The sequence below is a fragment of the Stegodyphus dumicola genome, chromosome X1 (assembly GCF_044657685.1).
Source record: "Stegodyphus dumicola isolate Sdum_Otavi_A_Nest chromosome X1, ASM4465768v1".
NCBI lineage: Eukaryota > Metazoa > Arthropoda > Arachnida > Araneae > Eresidae > Stegodyphus > Stegodyphus dumicola.
In genome coordinates, this window is record NC_140780.1 from 244,905,788 (window position 1) to 244,926,244 (window position 20,457).

Consider the following 20,457-nt stretch of genomic DNA (forward strand, 5'->3'; position numbering starts at 1 on the left):
AAAATTTACTATTAAATATAGTCAAAGCAAAATTTCTACTAAGTTTGTACGAATAAGTTTCTGAAAATCGTGAACTGTGAATACCAGATAAAAATTATTCAGTTCACAAAAATGTGCTATTTCGTAATTTTCAATAAATATTCTTTAAATAAAGATGTACTCGATATTTTCTGGAATATTCATTTAATACCCCACGAAAATATTATTACATATAAAAGTAACCCTACACAACGTTAAAAAAATCTGCAAGTTCTTCAGAATACATTTTTGTAAGCTCGCAAGTTTTTACCCGTTCATATACTTGGCTTCTTTGCTTCTCCAAACTTTTCTAAAGCACTTTCTAAGAACTAAATACCATACGAAATCTAAAATTCAGAAAATATAAGTTTAAAACCAGCTTTCATTAGAAGTTAATTTCCAGCTTTGAGCTTCAGCATAGTAAACATCATAGGAAGGTCACTGACCTAAAAGATTTCATCTCTTAGCTCCTATTCCTCCACCTCCCGATCTTAATATTAAGACCACAACGTAGGGAATGGTAAAATCGGGTATTTCAGAACTCCAAAATACGAAAACACTTACTTGAAGATGGATTGGAATTTTCTTTACAGGAGTACCAGCCGGTGTTTTAGACATCATGAATGTGGAGTTAAATTACACACAATCAAGAAGAGAAAGCTCACACACACATCAGCACTAAGGATCAGAGTTACTGTTTTTTTAAAACTAGCGAAATCTTCAGCTATTATAAAATCATTACGTTCGCGAAAGAATTTTTTTTTTTTTCGAACAAAAATTGAAGAAGCAGGTGGGAAAGAGCTGGTTACAAGATGCTGATATGTCCGGAGTTTGTTTGGATGGGAGCGGCTCTCGAAGCCAAGCCCAAAATCAAACAGTTGGCGGCAGACCTGAAACCTGGATGTTGGAAATCGGTCTGCTCTGCCGAGCATTCAGAGCGATCGATACGACCGTCGCGTAATATCAGCTAGACGTCTGGACGAGGCTAGAAAAGCCTCACTCCATGGAAACCGGCAGGGGTATGCACATCGAGCCTGCCTAGGAGCCACTCTTCGCCTTTCACAAATTTTAGATAAGGATGCTAAGCCATAGTCTCTCATCTAACGAAGGAAGAACGCGCATCTGACTGCGTACAAAACTGGGTCGAACGCCGCTGCGCTTAATGAGCAGTTTCCTCTTCATTCACCTTTACGCGGCGTGGGCGTTAATTCTGAAGAGATAAAAAAGCATGTAGCGAAAAGTTGCACTTCACGAATATGAAAAGAATTGTTGACGTTTCTGAACTTTTCTTTACTTCTCTGAAGTAGATAACAGGAATGAAATATTTAAGCAATAATGAAACACAGATTAATGGAGCTTTTATAGGCAGTCGCTAGAAAGCATAGGATGTGATCATTTAGAAGCATTTCTATTCCGAATCATTTGCAAAAAAATTTATGCACTTTAAATAACGTTTTCGGCCAACAAGTAGTTGCCTTCTTTTAATCGTGAACTAGTATATTAAAAAATTACGCATAGCTGTTATAATCAAAGCGTGGTTACAAATCAAAAGTCAACACCCCCCCCCCGAAAAAAAAAGCACGCTTCAGGATCAATCTTCTTGTTGCTTATGCTCATTTTCTGACGTAGTCAGCCCAAGCCCACGTAATTCCTCGTGGCAAGGAGCGCTAGATTACGCCTGTCGTTGGCAACAGCCTTGAACACTGAAAAGGTGACAGTGCGATTTGGCTCAGTTCCGTCCCCCCCCCACATTTTGAAGCAGAGCAGCCCAGGAAGAGGGACGGGTCCGAGGGTTTCCCACCTCTCTCCCCTTCCACCAAACCATAAGAGAGGACTTTTGGTTCGGCTAGCGGTATATTTAGAGTGTCGCCATGCCGCACTGACACTATACATTTACAAACACCCATGCCTTCTCCGGGATTCGAACCCGGGCCCTTCGGGACGGCAGTCAGCGTTGCTTAAGTCATCTTTTAATTTATGCATTTAGTAAAATCGTGGCATTCTGTCATTACTGAAAACACGAAATTAGGAGCTATCAGAGAGGGAAAATTATTAGATACATGAGTAAAATTTTAATTTTAGCTATAGTTAATATTTTAAATTGTAAATGCATTTATAATCATGATTTTGTCATATTTATATACTACAGCAAACTACGCATTTATATACTAGTTCACCGAGAGTGTTTGGAATGTATGTATCTACTTTATTTATTTATTTTTTGTTATGCCTTTGTGGCTTGGCCTGTCCCCTCATAGCCATATGGCAGGTTTCGTCTGGTAGGTGGGCTGGGGGCCAGTGCTTAGAACTAACTAACTACAGCAAACTACTATAAAACGGTCATACTACGCAGCAACCAAGTCTTCACGCAGATTTACAACTTTTTTATATGAATTAGTTCTCCGAGAATAATTTTATTTTTACATAAAGCCATGCTATAGTTTAATTTTATTTGAAAAAAAAAAAAAAAAAAAAAGAGTTATGCGTTTTATGCAAAGTATCTCCTTTTAGAACAGAAAATTTTAAAAAAAGGTTTTACGTATTTAGTTTCCAGACGTGAAAACGTTTATGTGAATACTGAAAATTAATTTCATGGTTTGAAATGAGAAATGGGTTGCGCGTGCGCGCGCGCGCGTGTGTGTGTGTGTGTGTGTGTGTAAGAAAAATAAAGAATCTTATTACACTAGCAACGTAAATTTCCCTTCTCTATTCTAAAAATAGTAACCCCTCTGTGCACTGCGTCATTTCGAGACTATTCTATGTCATATGATTCTTGCGTAATTATGATGATGTAAATGGAAGTAAAACTCAACCAGCCAATAGTAATTTTAGAGCAATATTAACTATCCAATCAAAATGCTTAGAGAACCAAAACTAACTCAGTTTGACTTAAGATTTCATCCTGAAATCCGCACTTGCTTTCCACGCTTTGGCCTGGCCGCACTGTAGTCTGTCTGCTCTTTCTTTCTTATTGCAAATTCATCTAAAATGTAAAATCTCTTGGAACAGGCATATTTAATGTGCCTACTAGTGTGTAGCCGTAACATGTTGCCGTGAATAAAACTGAAGATTTAATCTGCCTTCGCCTCCAATTTCCTAGTCATTATGGATCAACACTTCTAGGCCTTCCAAATTCCTCCTCCTGCTCTTCAGTTACTTTGTTTTTATTGCATATATATGTGCGTGCGTGTGTGTGTTGCTATTGTTTGACTAATTTCACCGAAAGAAATGTTTCATATTTTATTTTAGGGAAACAACATTTTAACTACATAATCTTTGCCGATATAAATTATGATGAAAGTAAAAATAAAACTGCCTATTCTGTTCTGTTCGAGAAATTAAAATACCGATCACTCCTATAATTTCAATTATGAAAAATGTTATTATTCAGAAAAATTAGCTGTATTGTCAATCAGTTCCACTAATCAGTCTCTTGTTTCTCCTCAAATTCAATTGGTTTATTCATACTTAAAGCTCAATTTTTAATACTTATCGAAAATATTTTTAGAAATATTTTCTCTCCTGTGTTGTAAGGAAAGCTACAACCCTTCTCTTACATCTGTATGTGGGTTTTAACCATTACGACAAAGCATACGAGGACTGTCTGCCTAAGGAAAGGCATACTGTAGTGTAAGACTTACTAAAAGTAACTGGCTATATACGAAAACACAGTCATCACGTTCACTGGAATTTGAACAAGGTTTAATAACAGCATTAAGAGTACAGATATGTACAATTAGTTTTTCTTTGCAAAGTTTTATTTTTCCTGTTTCATGCAATATTTATTTCAACGAAAGTAACAGAGGTTCTGGCAGAAACAATCTACCATTTTATTATAGGTCTTACAGTAACACTTTATTAGGAATGTAAGGGACGAGAGTGGTTATTGATAAAAAAAAAATAGTGCCTTTTTATGTTTTATGCTTTGTCTTTTGAAAATCATATCTGAGAGATAACCACCGTTCTTTGTGATGCACTGACGAAGTCGACGAACGAAACCGTCCATTACTTTTACCAGCATCTCAGGTGAATTGCCTTGACATCTTCATTGATGAGACACTTCAGAATCTCTAATTTGGTGGCACATGATGCAAACACTCGGCTCTTGAGGTTCCCCCAAAGAAAGAAATCGCAAGTACTCAGATGGGAAGATCTTTCTGGCCACGGTTTGTCTCCAAAACGACAGATGATTCTCGCCCACTAACACCGCACTTAACGTTGTCATCGTGTATCCAGCGGTATGTGCTGTTGCCCCATCTTGATGAAAATAAGCTGATGACAAATCACTGCCGTGTATCTGTAAATTCAGGAATCAGGAAAAGTCGTCAGCCGGTATCTGTAACGCTCCAAGATAATCCTAAAAAAAGTAGAATCCGATAACCCTGGAAGCCGAAGCACCGCACAAACCGTAACCTTTTCACCATGGAGTGATATGGAGGTCATGTGGATTCACACTGTTCCAGTATCGTATTATTTCTTTGTGGACATGGCATGTTAGTTAAAAGTATGTCTCATCTGACATAATCAGGTTGGAAAGAACGCCTCTCTCGTCGATTACGTCGATGAGGTCTGCATTGAATTGCTTCCAGGACGCATAGTTGCGTTCGAATAACTTACGGTTCACCTGCATTTCATATGGATGATAACTTAAATCGCTGTGGCGCATGCTTCTGTCTGGCAAGTGTAAAACTACAGCATATTTGTTTATAGAAATCGTAGGATTCCTATCAAAGCTATTTCTTACCCTCTCAATGTTTTCTGGTGTTCGCACTGTCCTCGGCTTTCCCGAACACTTCTTATTCGTAGCACTTGAGGTAGCACGAAACTGATCAACCCACGTCCGAAGTGTGTACTGTTCTGGTACTCTTCCAAATCTCCGAATAATGAATTGCTGTCGAAACTTCCGTGTGTAGCTACCACACTGTCACCACTTTTAAAAATACGTTTTACCACAAAAGCGCGATGTGTCTTGGTCCAACGCTCCACTGTAACTAAAACTCTACCTTGCTCGGTTTTATACTCACTACGCGGCAGTATGAGCTAACAACCGTTGAAAGTGGTGGATTGTTTCTGCCGGACAATTTACATAAAAATTTTAATTTGATTCAAGACACTAGCATTTCAGCCCCTTTTAATTATTTATTATTTGATGTTTTATAAAAATGTATGCTTTAATACAGTTAAGCAATAATACCAAATAGAAAACTATATAAAATCTGAAATTGATTTTTTCTAAATAAATACAAATTTCATGTTTTTTCTAAAATGAAACTAATTTTCTAAATAAATAAAAAGTAAATTTTAAATCTTTAATAATTAAATAAGTTTTCAATTTGGTTTGGTCAACTGATTAATACAGAACAGGTGAGGGCAATCTGTCTAAGGGAAGGGTCTTCATAGGGGATTTTTTAAACAAAAGTGGGATGCATTCACGAGTTACAATACCGAAAACACGAAAGATCTTCCGGGATTTGCGTCTGGACTCAGTTGCTGTTGTTCAGTAGGCATGTCAGTAGACTAGTAGGCAAAATAAATTTGATGAATTATTTCCAAAGAACAGTAACTGCGATCAGTAAAAAAATATATCAGTAATGCTGGAAGCATTACTGTTATTTTTTTTTACATTAGTTACTATTTTAATAAATTCTTAATTTATTTTTATTACATATATTCGGACAATCTATACAATTATTTCGTGGTAAAATTTACGACAGTTAATAGAATACCAAGAACATTTTGAATTAAAAAGATGTCTAAAGCATGCATAAAAGAAATTTTTTTTTGAAATGTCACGAATTTTCTCGCCTTCTAAGTGAAAATTCAATAATAACTACTGACATTTCGTACAAAACCTAAGCTCTAATTTTAAAATTTACAACATAGTACAATACGCGATGAGTAAAGCTTCAAAACCAAGGATGATAACGTAAGATTACATACAATGCTGAGTCTACTGAACTGACGGATGATGCTCACCGTCATAGTTGATCTCACAACGCTTCAGTTCACCACGATACTAGAGAGGACAGGAAGCTCTAAAATTATTAAATTCTATGTGCAATCTACAATATTGAATGATAACGGTTTGGTACGTTCGACTTTCCTTTTTCTTAACAGACCTGTGTTTATTTTATGGTAGTAAACGACAGAACAGATTAGTATTTACAAACATTTTTAAACGTTATGATATATTTGACTTCTACAGCTTTCCAAGAGTCTCAGGCAAGTATGTGTCATTCGAACCTTTTGAACGCTTTAACTCAAAAGTTTACACGATTTAACTTTTGAAAGATTAGCTTTTATATACGTCTAAAACACACTCATTCAAAATAAGGGCGAAGCCCACCAGCGGCCGAGCGGTAAAGACGCTGAACACTGGTAGTTCTGTCCGAGGTTCGAATCCCGCGAACGGGCTGGCTGCATGGGCGTTTTCGTGGTTTTCCCCATGTGTAACGTGTATACGAGCCAGTTTCCCTTAGAAAGTCCTCCACGAAAGGCATCCCTCCTCTTAGGCAGATAGCCCTAGTGTGCTTTGCCATAATTAAATACACCAACACCAAAATAAGGGCGAATATTGTATTGCGTGCCACACTGCGAGTTAGCTTGCATGTAAATATACAAAATTTTCTCCCTAATTTTATGGATACAATTTTTAATGTTCCGTGTTCAATACTTATGTACGTTAACTCTCGAAATAACCATCTCTCTTTACACTCACTTTACGAACCTGCACTTAACGAAAGTTAAAAAACAGAAATGTTACTCAAACCCCTTCCCCAGGCTCAAAAAAAATTAAACTCAAAATTCACGAATTTTAACTCTGTAGTAAATTTTATTACCTTTTACACAAACACAAATGTAATTTTAAATTACTTTTTAATTTGTTTTGCATCAAACTTAGACCTCAAATTTCGCTTTAATTAAAAGCTTCTAATACCATTTTTCTTTTCTTTCTTTGGTACTTACATATTGTATTGTCGCAACCACCTCAGTAGAAGTCGCCAAATTTTCAGATTGTGCCACGCTCTGAGAACCACGAGAATAACAGTTCTTCAGTCAAGCAATGTCGTCATTTTCATATGCATTCTTTTGTAGTCGAAGTTTCAACGGTTTTTATAGATAAATCGTAATACTTTTTGCCTTAAACTCAATTTTAAAATATGTATTTGTGGAATTTGGCATCAAAGAAAAAAGCTACGGTAAAATATCTGCAGGAATACAGTACTTAGCAGCAATATCGCTAACGGTAACAATGATGAGCTGCATTGGTAGATAACCAGCATGCAATGCCGAGGCTTCGCTTTATGTTGAGTTTCTAAAATTATCCGATACTTTTTTTAAGCGAAAACAGATCACTGTATACACGGAAAGAACAACAGGAAAAAATTACAGATAATACCGCGAAAAATGTAAGCATTTTTTTTACATATTTAACAATTAAAATTTCTACTTTATATTTCTAAAGCGTGATTTTGTTTGGTTGTTGGTAATGTTTGCCGACTTGCAATAAATATCGATAACTTGTGAATCATTTTTAAAAATGGTGCGAACATCGCCAAACGGTGTCAAGCTGGATGCGTTAATACGTAAGTACCATTTCTTTTTTTTTATTTTTTTTCCTTCCAATTATCATTTTTAAATGAATGATTCGAGATCTTTCAAGATATAACTTCGAGAAAATTTATGATCAGTCCCAAAAACATTTCTAGCCTACGTTTCTTGTCTACCAACATTTTAAAAACGCTGATAGACTTTCGAATATACTTACTGAAAAAAATATATATAAGCGAGGTTATAAGATTTAGATTAGTCACATTATCACATACTTCTCCTTAAACAGATACATAAAATGCATACAAACAAAGCACACTCGCAAAGAAGTTTCCAGCAATTAGAATAATGCATTACAAAATACTTACGGGAGCCATTTTTGATACAAGGTTAGATGCAAATTCCACAATTCCGAAGTCCATTTTCTGCACGACAGAAGTTTTAAAATGCAGATTGTTGATAAAGTCTTTGAATGGTCCCTTACATTTGTCCGATGTTTTAATTTCAGGAATAAGCAATAAAAAATTAGGTCTCAATTTAAAAAAGTAAATTTAGTAGTATATTTTTTTACTGTCATTATATTATTATTTCGAGATATTCAGAGCAGTCGGAAGGAGTCTTTTCTTCCCAAATCATTAAAATAAGGTTTATCAAAATATTCCCAGGCATCAGACACATTTTTTAACCTCTTGACATACAAATAAAATACGCGTCCGAAGAATACCATTTAATTTCGACACTCGTGCAAGCTTAGAAACAGAACGTTTTATTTTGAAATTTACATTGCTACAAAACAATAATAATATACTGTGCGGCGTTCACCGATGATAGTTCTCGACGTCTCAGAGACGTCAAACACTACAATGGCACATGAAATCAATGACGTCTCCCGGACGTCATTGTATGTCAAGGGGTTAATTGAAAATTCAGTATGTAAAGTGGGAGCACTTACCTCATGTTGGCCATTATATGTTTGGGTTTTCCGCTCCATTTTTAGGTGAAAAGACTTTTAAAAGAAGGAACGCTGAAAAAAATGTCTCAGTCCGTGCGGAATACTGTATAAAGATGGTGCATCCTTCTTCGGCTAAAACTCAATCAATACTCGACAGCACTCTAGCAATCAATACTCGATAACAAAAATGTCACGATTTCGCAAAGTGAGACTCCACCAGCTGACACAACTCAAAACGACTGAATAAAGAAATTCATATTTTGTGAATGAAATCCCTCATCCAAAGAGCTACACATAACGGCTTTCCGTGATTCGGTTCGCTGCTCAGTGTAAACTGGCGCAAGTTCCATTTTTACCTTCGCCGTATTTTCAAAGAAGAAAAACTGGTTATGCCTCCAAAGGCAATCGATGAGGTATAAAAAATAAATCACTTTAATAAATGCATGCAACTCTCACTGTTCATCCCTCATCAGGCTTCGGAAAACAGATCTCAAAACAATGACGTTTTTCTATGGTTTACGTCTTCTTAGAGAAGGACCGATTTTATCTGTTAAATATTCAGCTTCTTAAGGAATACTTAATCACATTTAAGGAAAGAATGGCTAATTTTAATAAAAAGTAGAAAAGCTTACTTCAGAATACTTTACCCAACATTATAAACTAGTCAGCGCAAGCATGGACTATACGAAACCTGTCATCGAACAGTTGCCCTTCCCAATTTTATTTCAATTTATTATGAACTCTTTATGCAATTAAATTTTTTTGTTGGTCATTATACTCAAACTTAACACTCTGCTGCTTTTGATAAACATTCAAAATCATTCAGAGTTCCCTTCCGGATGCACACAATCTCGGTTCAAATTTAGAGCGTTATATTCACCACGTACAATAGTTTCATTGTCCAAATCTTTTTGTAATAACCAATAATTTTCCTTCCCATCAACTTTACATTTTCTCGGTAGCAAACTACTAAAATCTTCTAGCCTGCTGAAAATTACAAACTTGAGATTATAGCTTTTAAATGTATCAGGGTATCGTGATAAGCCTTAAAAAAGAAGGGCCGTCTTAACGCCTGGGCTCGCTAGACACTTGCCCGGGGGTCCATACTAAATCCGTTTAAATTCCATTTACACACTGTCTTGCTCGAGGGACCATAATACTGTAAAGAACGCACTGCTTAAAAATAAGAATTTTCGTTCATAGATGAAATTTTTATTTCAGAGAGATGGAGTAAAATTTATTGCGTAACTCGGACATTAAGACTGCAGTATTTCACCCGTAATTGAAGAAAAATAAGTAAACTGAAGCCAATGAAAAAAAATTATCAAGTAAGTACACAGCAGTTTGGAGCAAGAGAATTTAAATATGAATTACTGAATGGACAAGTTTGTTTATCCCCTCTGAAAGTTTTGCTTTGACAGGCATTTAATACATGTTGTATACTGGAAAATGAAGGGCGTAAGGCATTATTTTAAAGTTATCTTTGAAGCAGTAATTTTTAAGTCACCACCTAAAAAGAACAATTTTACGCAGTCGAAAAAATACGCTCTCTCCAGTTTGGGTTTCGTCTTACTGCAATGCACTCGCGCTGAGATGAACCACGTCACGAAAGCGGAAAAACCAGAGACAGCAGATAGAGAAAAGTTAATCAATGAAATGTATGGCACGAAGACGTTTCCAGTAAAAAGCACATGTTCTAGTCCAGAATAATGCTAAAATAAAGCCTTAAATATCGATTGATACACTTTAGGCAAAAAATTATTCTACTTCTTAACGGTACTTAATTTTTGCAGCATTTCCTGTTCGTTCATTCAATACTATGAAATGATGTTTGTCAATATATGATTACTTCGAAATAATGCCTAGTAATTTTCTAGAAAAGATGCATTTATCTCAAATGCTTTTTAAAATATTTCATTTAACACGTTCATCAATAAGAAAGTTTAAGCTGAAAAATGTACTCCCAAAGTAAAATAAATAATTCCGATTATGCTTCTGGTTAAATAACTTCGTGATTATTTTACTTAACTATTTTGAACGAAGTAGCTTACTGACGAGTCTCAAAAAGCTGCTTTATTGAGATTAGCTACATTTTTCAGTCATTTAATGCCCGCCATTTGTATGTATTTCTAATCTAGGTAACACACTGGCTTTCTTAATCCCACATAATTTCATCGCGTTCTCATTTCTTTATCCGTTTATCGTAACTTTCAATGAAAAACTGTCATATTTTCATCGAATATAAAATAATTATATGCAAAACCAGTCAGTAATTTTCAATTTTTCTTTCGCACAGGAATGAACTGATTTTTACAATTGAAAGCTGTATTTCTTTTCAATACGGTAGCAGACTCAGAATTTAAAAAGAGTTAGTGCAATTACCAATTGTACTATGAGGGATTTGATGATGAATTTAGATAATACATTTAACTTGTTTATAAAAGATAAAACGAAGCTTAGTCAGATAAAATTAGCAACAAATTACTATTCTCTTTGCAATACTTGACTAAATGTCAGTCGGTTGGTACTTGAGCCTGACTTCGATAAGCACAGTGTTTACTGCAAATAAAATTCAAAACCAAGTTCACGCGCAGTAAAACAGTTTCGAAAATGAGACAGCTTTTCTGAATAGGTATTGCTCAGCAACTAATGCTACTTAAGCCACTAAATGTATTTTAATGTTATATCTAATACATTCTAATGTTTCTTAAGATACGTTAAACAGACTTACTTTGTGACAGATTAGAGGCGTAGATACGTTAGAGAGATACAAAGGTTTTACTTTGTGACATCCAGCAGAGTTACATAAAAAGTACAATAAATGTAGTATCAAGTGCGATCATTTTCTCGAAAATATGAGGTGTGAAAATTTCTATGGTGTAGGTGAAAATGGATAAAATTTAACTTAAGCGGATTCTTTTAGCACAGACAAGCGGATGAAAGGGTTTATGGAAGCTTCTAAGATCATAAGTCTCCCTTTTCAAGATGCATCGTAATATTCGTAATATTGTCTAAAAATGCCCTTGACAGCATAATAATCGTAAATATTGTCTAAAAATGCCCTTGACAGGAAAATCACCCCTAAAATTTCTCAGTTTTCAAATAAATGCTCTGCTTATCAATTATTGACAAATAATATATAAATCTTAACTTTAAGTAAGAACTATGCGTTCTTTCAAACCAAATAAGTACATTTCCATTAGTTATGACAGTCGTTCGGCTCTTGAAATTAAACTAGAGGTTGTCCTAGCTGGCAGAAATTAAAGTTCATCAGATGCATTAATAATTTTGCATACAGCAAAATTAAAATGCTCATACCTGAACTGCCTGATAACATCTTACTAAGTTGTGACGTAATACCATCAATAAACTTCGGGAGATATCCACGAGACTGTTTTATAAATCACTTTGTTGAATGAACACTAGACTTTTAATGTTTTAATGACACGAGGTTTAGTATCCTTTTTTGTGGATGGCATCAGTTTTCGGCGTTGTCATGCACGTTCTGATCCGTGTTTGCTTAGTGATATAACAGTTCTATGAATTTTAATGTTGATATGAATTGAATTATATATTGTATTTTTGTTCTGTTTATTGAATAATATCCTAGCAAAGAATTCCTGCTTTAATTCAAGGAAATTGTGAAGCTGCTGATGTCAAAGTGTTAATAAAATTGTTATTCGTAAGAAGCATGTGCAGAATCCAAGTAGATAAGATTCATTTCTTTTTCTATACATATTGAAATTTTAAACAGATATTCTAATAGTAGACTCACTGTGTCTAACTATTAGTAAAGTTTATATACGTATATTAAGAGCCTGTGCAGAACAACCATTGACGGGTAGTATCGGCGTAGTTCTGATATTATTGATATTTTCGATACATTAGTAAATCCAAAGAGCTAGGAAATGGCCCAGATAAAATATGTTACAATGAATTTATCCAAATCAGAAAACGCTTTGACCAGTTTGAGACTAATGTTTAGAACGTGGCTACGCGGAAGCCAACTAAATAATGGTTATTTCTGGAAAATTTGCAGGAAGCTAGCTAGCTATTATGTGAAATTTGATACTTCAGGAAATGCAAACAAAAAAGGTTCACGAATAAAAGCATTTTCTGCAGTGACAGAAACCTGTATCCTAGTTTACGCATAATGTGCGAAAGCGCTGTTCCCTCTTTTGTTATATACGGTGATTTCTTTGATAATCTTCCTGCCAAAAGGTACACGAAAATAAATTCTAATTTACGCAAACAGATAGATATTATACTTTTCCAGAATTTAAAGCAATTTTAGCTTTATCCGCTATAATTCGAAAAAATAATAAGTCTCATAAAAATTACACATGAAAGGTAATGAAATAGTTTATAAAAAATGCAGTTCATTATTTAATTTTGACAATATTCGGGCTTTAAACAATGTATCAGATCTTAAAACAAAGTTTACCACATACACTTTTGTTAACAGAACTATAAATTTTCTGTCTTAAACATACTTTAGAAAGATACTATAGTTTTATTTTCTTCCAATTAATATCGTGCATATGCGCATGAAGAGATTACATAATGTAAACATTAGCAGACTGCATTTCTGTCTAGGCGAAACAAGTAACACTAACAGGTAAACCTACCGGCTTTCCGATCAACTATAGATACTTAACCCCTTAATCTACAATGACGGGCATAGCCCACATACGATGGTCAGGCCAAACCCAACTTTCACGGGCATAGACCCCGTACGGTGATCGGGCCAGAAGTGAATATTACGTGGAATATTTGATACGCAATTACAGTCTGATGCAATAATTGTGGTAGACGCAAGTATTACAAAATGTTTATTTATACAAAACTCCAAAATACAAAATTAGTAACATGTAACGATATCATATATTCCAAAGCACTCTGGTACATGTAACGGAACTTTACACTTTTTACACTCGTGTTCTATGTGGATTTTCTCGTACTTGATCCGCATACTGATTCGTTTCGGTTACAATATTTTTCCAAAATATGTCATCAAATATTAGATTAAATATATCAAATTCTCCTCTACTTCCTCCTAATTAACCTATTTCTTATTTTCTTTCCAAAGCCAGGACTCTGGTAGTTGATCGTCATCGGATGTATCATCAATAATTATTCGCCTATACTTTCTTTGAAAATTACATAATTGGTCATGTTTACGATTGCCCGGATTAGCGTGTTACACAAGTCGTGCAAATGTCCCGAACGCTGCGCGAGCTTGTATACAATTTCGGCCCAACATCTTCGAATCTAAATCGTAGGTTAAGGGGTTAATAACGCACAAATATTTAAATAAAGTATTATGATCAAGACATAAAACAGTGAATAATTAACTGTCACAGTAATTATTTAAAAGTTTCTGAAATTAAAAACTTTCACTGTTCCGAGTTTCCTCCAATACATTTTCTTACATCACCATCAAGTTAAAACTCACTTTGACAAGCTTCAGTTTCTAACCTTGAATAAAAACCTAGAAGGCTTGAAATTGACGTTTTTTAGTCTCATGAATTTTTTTTTAATTTAAAAACTACAGTATTAATAAACCAATTTAGTTTCAAATTTAATGCATTAATTATCGTTGAATAGAATAAAACCGTTGTACAGAAGAGTAATTTCTTCTATTTATTTTAATTTAAAAAAGTTTATTGAGAAACAGTTTTTCAGAGCATCATATGTTATTGACAGTGTAATTTTTATACTACAAAATTTATGACCTAATCAAGTGATTGTCAAAATGTGTGTTGCAACTCAGCTGCGGATTACGAGACAATTTTTGGTGGATGGCAAAAAGACCTTTTGCTATGTAATTAGATATGTTTACAATTATTAACTGTTAATAGTTAAATAATTTCATTACTACATAATTTTCTTCCAAGATTCTTTTTCTCCCCTTCCCTCCTAGAACAATAATACATGCATATGGATCATATCAAATTCTGGGAAGAACATGTACAACACATGCATATAAATGAATACATCTTATGTAGCACACATACAATTTACACACATTGTATATACTCACTCTACCGTATCTTCATATTCCTATAGTAATTATGCTCTTACAATGCTAAATTATTATTTATTGATATATTTTCTACATTTTGTAAACAAAATAAAAGAGGGGAAATAAACATGTAACCTAACTTTCGAGAGGGGGAAAAAATGCAATTTGCGTGAATAACTTATTCCAAGACAGTTCACAGGTAAAAAATCTGGAACAGGGAAAGTTATTTTTTGAATACATCTACTTACTTCTTCCATTATTGAGCTTGAAGTTCACTGAACTACAACAGACTCCTTAAGGAATGTTTGAAAACATGAGAACATTTCCGTACAAAAGAAATTTGCCTCTGACGACTTGAATGTCGTTGACACAAAGAAATATTCATAAGCGTCTTTAAACCTTTAAAAGAAATCGTGATACATTTTCCTGAGAACTAGCAAATAACTAACAGCAGAATAAAAACTGTCGGTAACGCACCGGCAGATTACAAACACAAGTTTTTATCAAGTACTTCTTTTTATCGCACAATATTTGCCATTGCTATCGCATCTTCCAAGCTGCAAAGATCATTGTGGACAGGAGATAAATGCTGTTGAATTTAAACTAATGCTACCCCCTCCAAGTTATATAAGAAAGATATGTAAGCAAAAGTGATGTTAAACGTTTGCTTTACGTTCTTTAAATAACCATTAATAGTAATATATTAAACAGAGATATCCTGATTTCACTCAGATATTAAGATGTCTAAATTAAGACACCTATAAACTACGGCTATAAATAATGTTCTTTATCAACAAAAATATAATGCTCAAATTCTACTATCTCAACTTTATTACATTAATTATTACATTTAAAATATATTGCTGAATTACTAAGTAAATAATGGCATAAAACTCAGAAGATTATAACTCGAATAAAAAACTTATTCCGGCTCAAGAGATCAATCTCAGTTTCAACTCGTTTGTTTACTATTTGTGAGTCAGAATAATGATTTTGTAAAAATTACAAAAATGATCCATTTTCTTTCTCTCTGACATCTATATACGGCAATTAGATGAATCGCAACTCCTCAGACTATTTCTTTGACACCTTCTTTGGTAGCCGAATACTGAAGTCTGGTTTCTCAAATTCCCGCATCACCCGAAAAGATACTTGAAATGAACAATTGTAAGAATTAGTCATCCCTATTAATAAAAATTAAAATACCAATTCTGAGCATACTTACCATCTTCAGCAATAATGTCTCAAGTTCACTTATTAGGTATAAATAAGGAAAATCGTGAAAGCTTTTACGCGCTTAAACCTAAAGCTGGGAGACGAAACTCTGAATTAAGCTGAGTACACTCAACGTCTCATTTTTGGCTCTGACACCTACCTTACTTCCTTGCCAAGTTTACATCGCTCAGACAATGAGGCAGGATTTGAGAGGAGCAGAGTCGCGTACTTCCAACAAAATCATGGCTCAAAGGTTAGCGACACGAGTTAAATTTCAAAAATCATAGTGTAGGGTTAAAGCATGTTGGCATGCAACCGTAAAACACTCCTAGATCTTACATGAAAACTTTTACAGTCAACTTTAAAATTAAACTAACAAATATTTTATCTTGGTTAAAGTTTATTTTTAAAATTCTATACTATGAATGATTTATTTAAAAATTTCAACATAACAGTGAAATAAATTTATTTTCCCCAGATATAGTTTATAATAGTTACCAATTTCTATGTATCGAAAATGCTTTTTGCTTACGTCTTTTTTTATATGAAAAAAAAAACATTCCGCCCTTTGTAAAAGCAGAATCCGCTGTACATAAGTACAAACTATTTTTTACCCACCGATCCAATTAGTTGCATGCAAGACAATATATACTCAACTTCACCACCCATATATTTCCCCAAATAGTCATTTTTCAAAAATTCAAAAATTTTTAAATGAACAGAAAAGTAGTAAATATCACGTAAGACAGAATTTAACAATACATGATTTTAAAATGTTATCTGTGCTAGATAACACAGAATTTAAAATTTTTGCCGATGCACCAGATTTATCTTTTTAAACCTCCATTCACAAGTTTACCATCCATCTCATAATAGTGAAGATCAGCGTTGCACCATCTCATTTTACATTGCGTTACGTTTAAGCTCTAATAATGAGCTTTCTAAATCATTACTAATAGCTTGACTATTCCACATGCTCGAAACAAGACAATGTTAAAATATGATAACCCATTTAACTAAAAAGGGCAGCCCTTTTCTAGTAAAGCAGTCACATACATTAATTTATAATATCGTAAATAGTTTGTACTCATAATATCTGTATCTAGTGGACAGGACAAGAAGGGGATGGAACACCAGTACTTCAAAGAGTCTCACAGGTACAATCTCACCGCAATGTCTGTGCAGTTTCGTCCCTTGATGCAGCACACCCTACGGAACAGATCCGAGGATGTTCCTTTCAGCATGCCTTCCTGGTGTAACGGAAGCACACTCGACGCGTCCAGATTCGAGTCCCGGCGGGAGCATTGTTAATTTTTAATGTAATACTGCTTCAAAATGACCTAATGACTCTACAAATTAAGTAAAAATAGTATTTGAGTTAACACGCCGAATAACGATTATTGGAGAAATTAAAGCAGCAAAATTCAGCGTAATATTCATAAATTTACAGGCTAGTTTCGAAGGTTTAAATCTTCTGCAACTAAAGAACTCCCTCACTAATTTCTTGGTATGTTCATAAGCTGAATGCCTCTTTGTAAGCTGACACCACGTCTGGATGTTTCTAGAGAAATCAACAATGGGAATACCCTTTATCGTCTTGTTATGTACTCCTAAAGATTCACATGGTCTTATAATTGTATCTTTTACTTTAAGTAAAATGTTGAACGCTCGTAACTGAACACGGACTCAAATTGTGGCGAATGGGCCGGCTGCATGGTAGATCTGGTGGTTTTCCTCATGTGTAATGTAAAATACCAGCAAGTTTCCCACAAAATGCCCTCCGAAGTCACCGCACATCGTTAGGCAGATAGCAGTCTGATGTTTTCTTAGAGTTCAGCTAAAACTTTCACAATGATTTTCGCTCGGATGTAGTTTGCCAGATGCGAAATCAGGTGACTAAGGAGTTCATTCATAAAGATTATTTACGTTACAGTAAAGCACACGAAGGCTATCTGCCTGAGAGAAAATTTTTTAATCGGAACCGACTTGTAACACACACAAAGCGGCAGGATTCAGTGTCTGCGCTTAGGCAGGTTGCGTTATCTGTATAGATAAAAATGGAAAACGTTTCTAGTCCATTTTTTTAATGTCTAAATAGATTATGATCGCAATAATAAAAATTAGTAACAAAACCGCTTTCTGTATGCTTTACACACTACCAAACAGCAAAGGAATTCACTAAATGAAATTAAACGAGGGGAGAAGAAATCCACCTCGAATTATTGTGATCTTTTTTTAACCGACTCTTTACAGAAAAACGAATACCTAACCAAATCCTAGACTCTGATTATAAATATCTCGGTCAGTTTTTGACTACCAGAGTCAAAACGTGTTGAGTTCTATTTTTAATAATAAACGTAAACTTTTATTAAGGATAATTATAGAAGAAGTAATAGACAGACGAAACCTATAAAAAGTTCGATTTTGTAATTTTTATAAAATTCATTTTTTAATTTTTAAAATGCCATAACACGAATATCAGTCATTTAAAACATTTTTGTAAGCGGAAGTATATGCTTACGACTCACGGTTGCGAAATTAAAGCCACATAAGGATTTTTACGCACACTGTGTGTACATAGTATAGTAGAACAACAACACGGTCTTCACTCAAACTTTCAGCAGAAGTGAAGTTTCTTTGGCCGATGGGAATTTATGTGAAGACGCTTGTCTGTTTTCATCTAAATTACAAGTAAAATACCATTTACTGTTAATGCATTTAGTGATGATATGTTTCACAAATTATCTCTTTATTATCTTTTATTTCAATCAACTCCTCATTATTATTTTACAGCTTTTGAATCCAGAGAAACGGGTATCGCCTTCGTAAAATTAAATATATTCTGTTGAAATTCCTCGCTGCGAAGAGATAATGCTTGGAGGGAGGAAAATGTTTAGACACATTGGTAATCACTGTTATTAATTATTAATTGTTAAGTCCACTGAAATTCATTATAAAAACTTTAGTTCTGAAATTCTGTTTTAAAAAATAGTCATCGGTTCTTGATTAATCAGTTTTTAGATCCATTCCGTAAGAACAAGTCTACAATATACAGTTCTTGAAATTCCTAGACGTGGTTGGCTGAGTAATGAGACCCACGGAAAAAAGACAAGCGCCTCTGTGCGCAACCCAAATTAACTATATCTGTAGACTTTTATACTTAGCAAAGGTAGCTATGCAAAATTACACAACTAATTTTAATCATAACTAACTTAAAAATAAAAAGTACATAATTTATAATTTTTAAATGAAAATATTAAAAAGAGTACTTTTTTTTAATAAACAGCAAATCATATTACAATTAATACGTATAGAATATGTAAAACTTATTCATTAAGCCACTTTTCCTATTCTTTCTTCTAGCCTCTTTTCCAGTTAATTTAATTTTTCATCCTTTTAATGAAGTAAAATCGACAATAATTTTTCAAAATCTATTTCATTATTTTAATAATTTATATTTTACAGAGTTCATTGAAAGATCGATAATTGATAGATAATTAAAATGATAAGATAGATATTTGAAGGAGGATAATGATATAAGGTAACTAAAAGACAATGATAATGATATAATAAAATAATGATTGATAAGATAGATAATTGAAAGATGATAATGATATAATAAAATAATGACTGATGAGATAGATAATTGAAAGATGTTTAGAGATAAAGTTTCCCCTACACCAAGGGAACGTTTGCATAATTTATTATCTTAATCTTTTTGAAGCCTCTTTCACCCTAATATTAGTAACTGTGAATGTTAAAATATTCCTAATGTATACTTTTCCTTGACTGAACTATAATAAATTTCCTTTAAAAGATCAGATCTTGCTTTAGCGACCAGAATAATTGAAATAGTACGGTTTTTAAAACTATATATTTCTGATGGAATATCTAGTGCATTTACATAATTTGGATATTTCAGTTCTATGTTATAAGCTTCTTTTTTTAAAATATTTAAATCTAATTACGATATTTCATTAGTTAGAAAATAGATACTGGAAGCTATTTCGTTTAGTTTTGACATCTCCATTTTAGTTGAGAGATTAAAATATCTACCACTTCTTTCATTTCTATTACTTGAGGGGGGGATTCTGAAAAATTAGTTCATTTATCAATTAATTCTTGACAATTTGATTAATTATCCTTTCCTACTTATCTCCATATTCTGCTGATATATTTATCTTTCTTCAAGAATATTTTCTTTTATTTTCTGTGAAGAAAGATAATCCTGCTATATCTGATTGTTCAATTCAACATGGCAAAGCTTGGTTTGGTTTGGTTCACTTAACTATGGCAAAGCGTGCGAGGATTACCTGCCTAAAGGCTGCTATCACACGTCGGTTTGTTTCGAAAGAACAACTGTTTGGAACAATTTTTCTGCTTTGTCACAACAGCCAATCACCATAGATCGCTTTAGGGTTAACACAGGGAAAAGTGGTTCCCCATTACAAACAAGATGATAGCATTCGAAGCTGATAGGTTAAAAAACGAACACCTTGCAGTTTTTTTTGGAAAAGAAGGAAAAAGTCGCACGTCTTTCTTTCAATAGTAAACTAGGCCAAAAAAAAATTCCCGATACAGTTGTTCGTGTGAAACAAACGCCGTGTGATATGGGCCTAAGAGAAGGGATGCCTTCGTGGAGGACTTTCTAAGAGAACTGGCTTCTATACACGTTACACATAGACATGGGCATACC

At 34.0% G+C, this 20,457-nt stretch overlaps 1 protein-coding gene across 9 annotated transcripts in view; it reads right to left on the reverse strand.

Annotated features, from left to right (window-relative positions):
• LOC118190608 (dihydropyrimidinase-like) overlaps window positions 1-20,457 on the reverse strand; it is a 216,883-nt gene that overhangs the window by 147,105 nt on the left and 49,321 nt on the right. The window contains exons 1-2 of one of the 9 annotated variants that reach the window (XM_085807371.1): window positions 15,772-15,918; window positions 14,795-14,945 (exon numbers count right to left, since the gene is read on the reverse strand). The exons of 4 other annotated variants lie outside the window; for them this stretch is intronic. In XM_085807371.1, the coding sequence (XP_085663497.1) occupies window positions 14,795-14,803 (9 nt within the window). In that variant the 5' untranslated portion in view covers window positions 14,804-14,945; window positions 15,772-15,918. Of the gene's footprint in view, window positions 1-582; window positions 1,045-8,521; window positions 8,757-14,794; window positions 14,946-15,771; window positions 15,919-20,457 lie in introns of those variants that run through there. 4 more of the 9 variants (XM_085807372.1, XM_085807373.1, XM_085807370.1 and 1 more) reach the window with 4 other exon arrangements.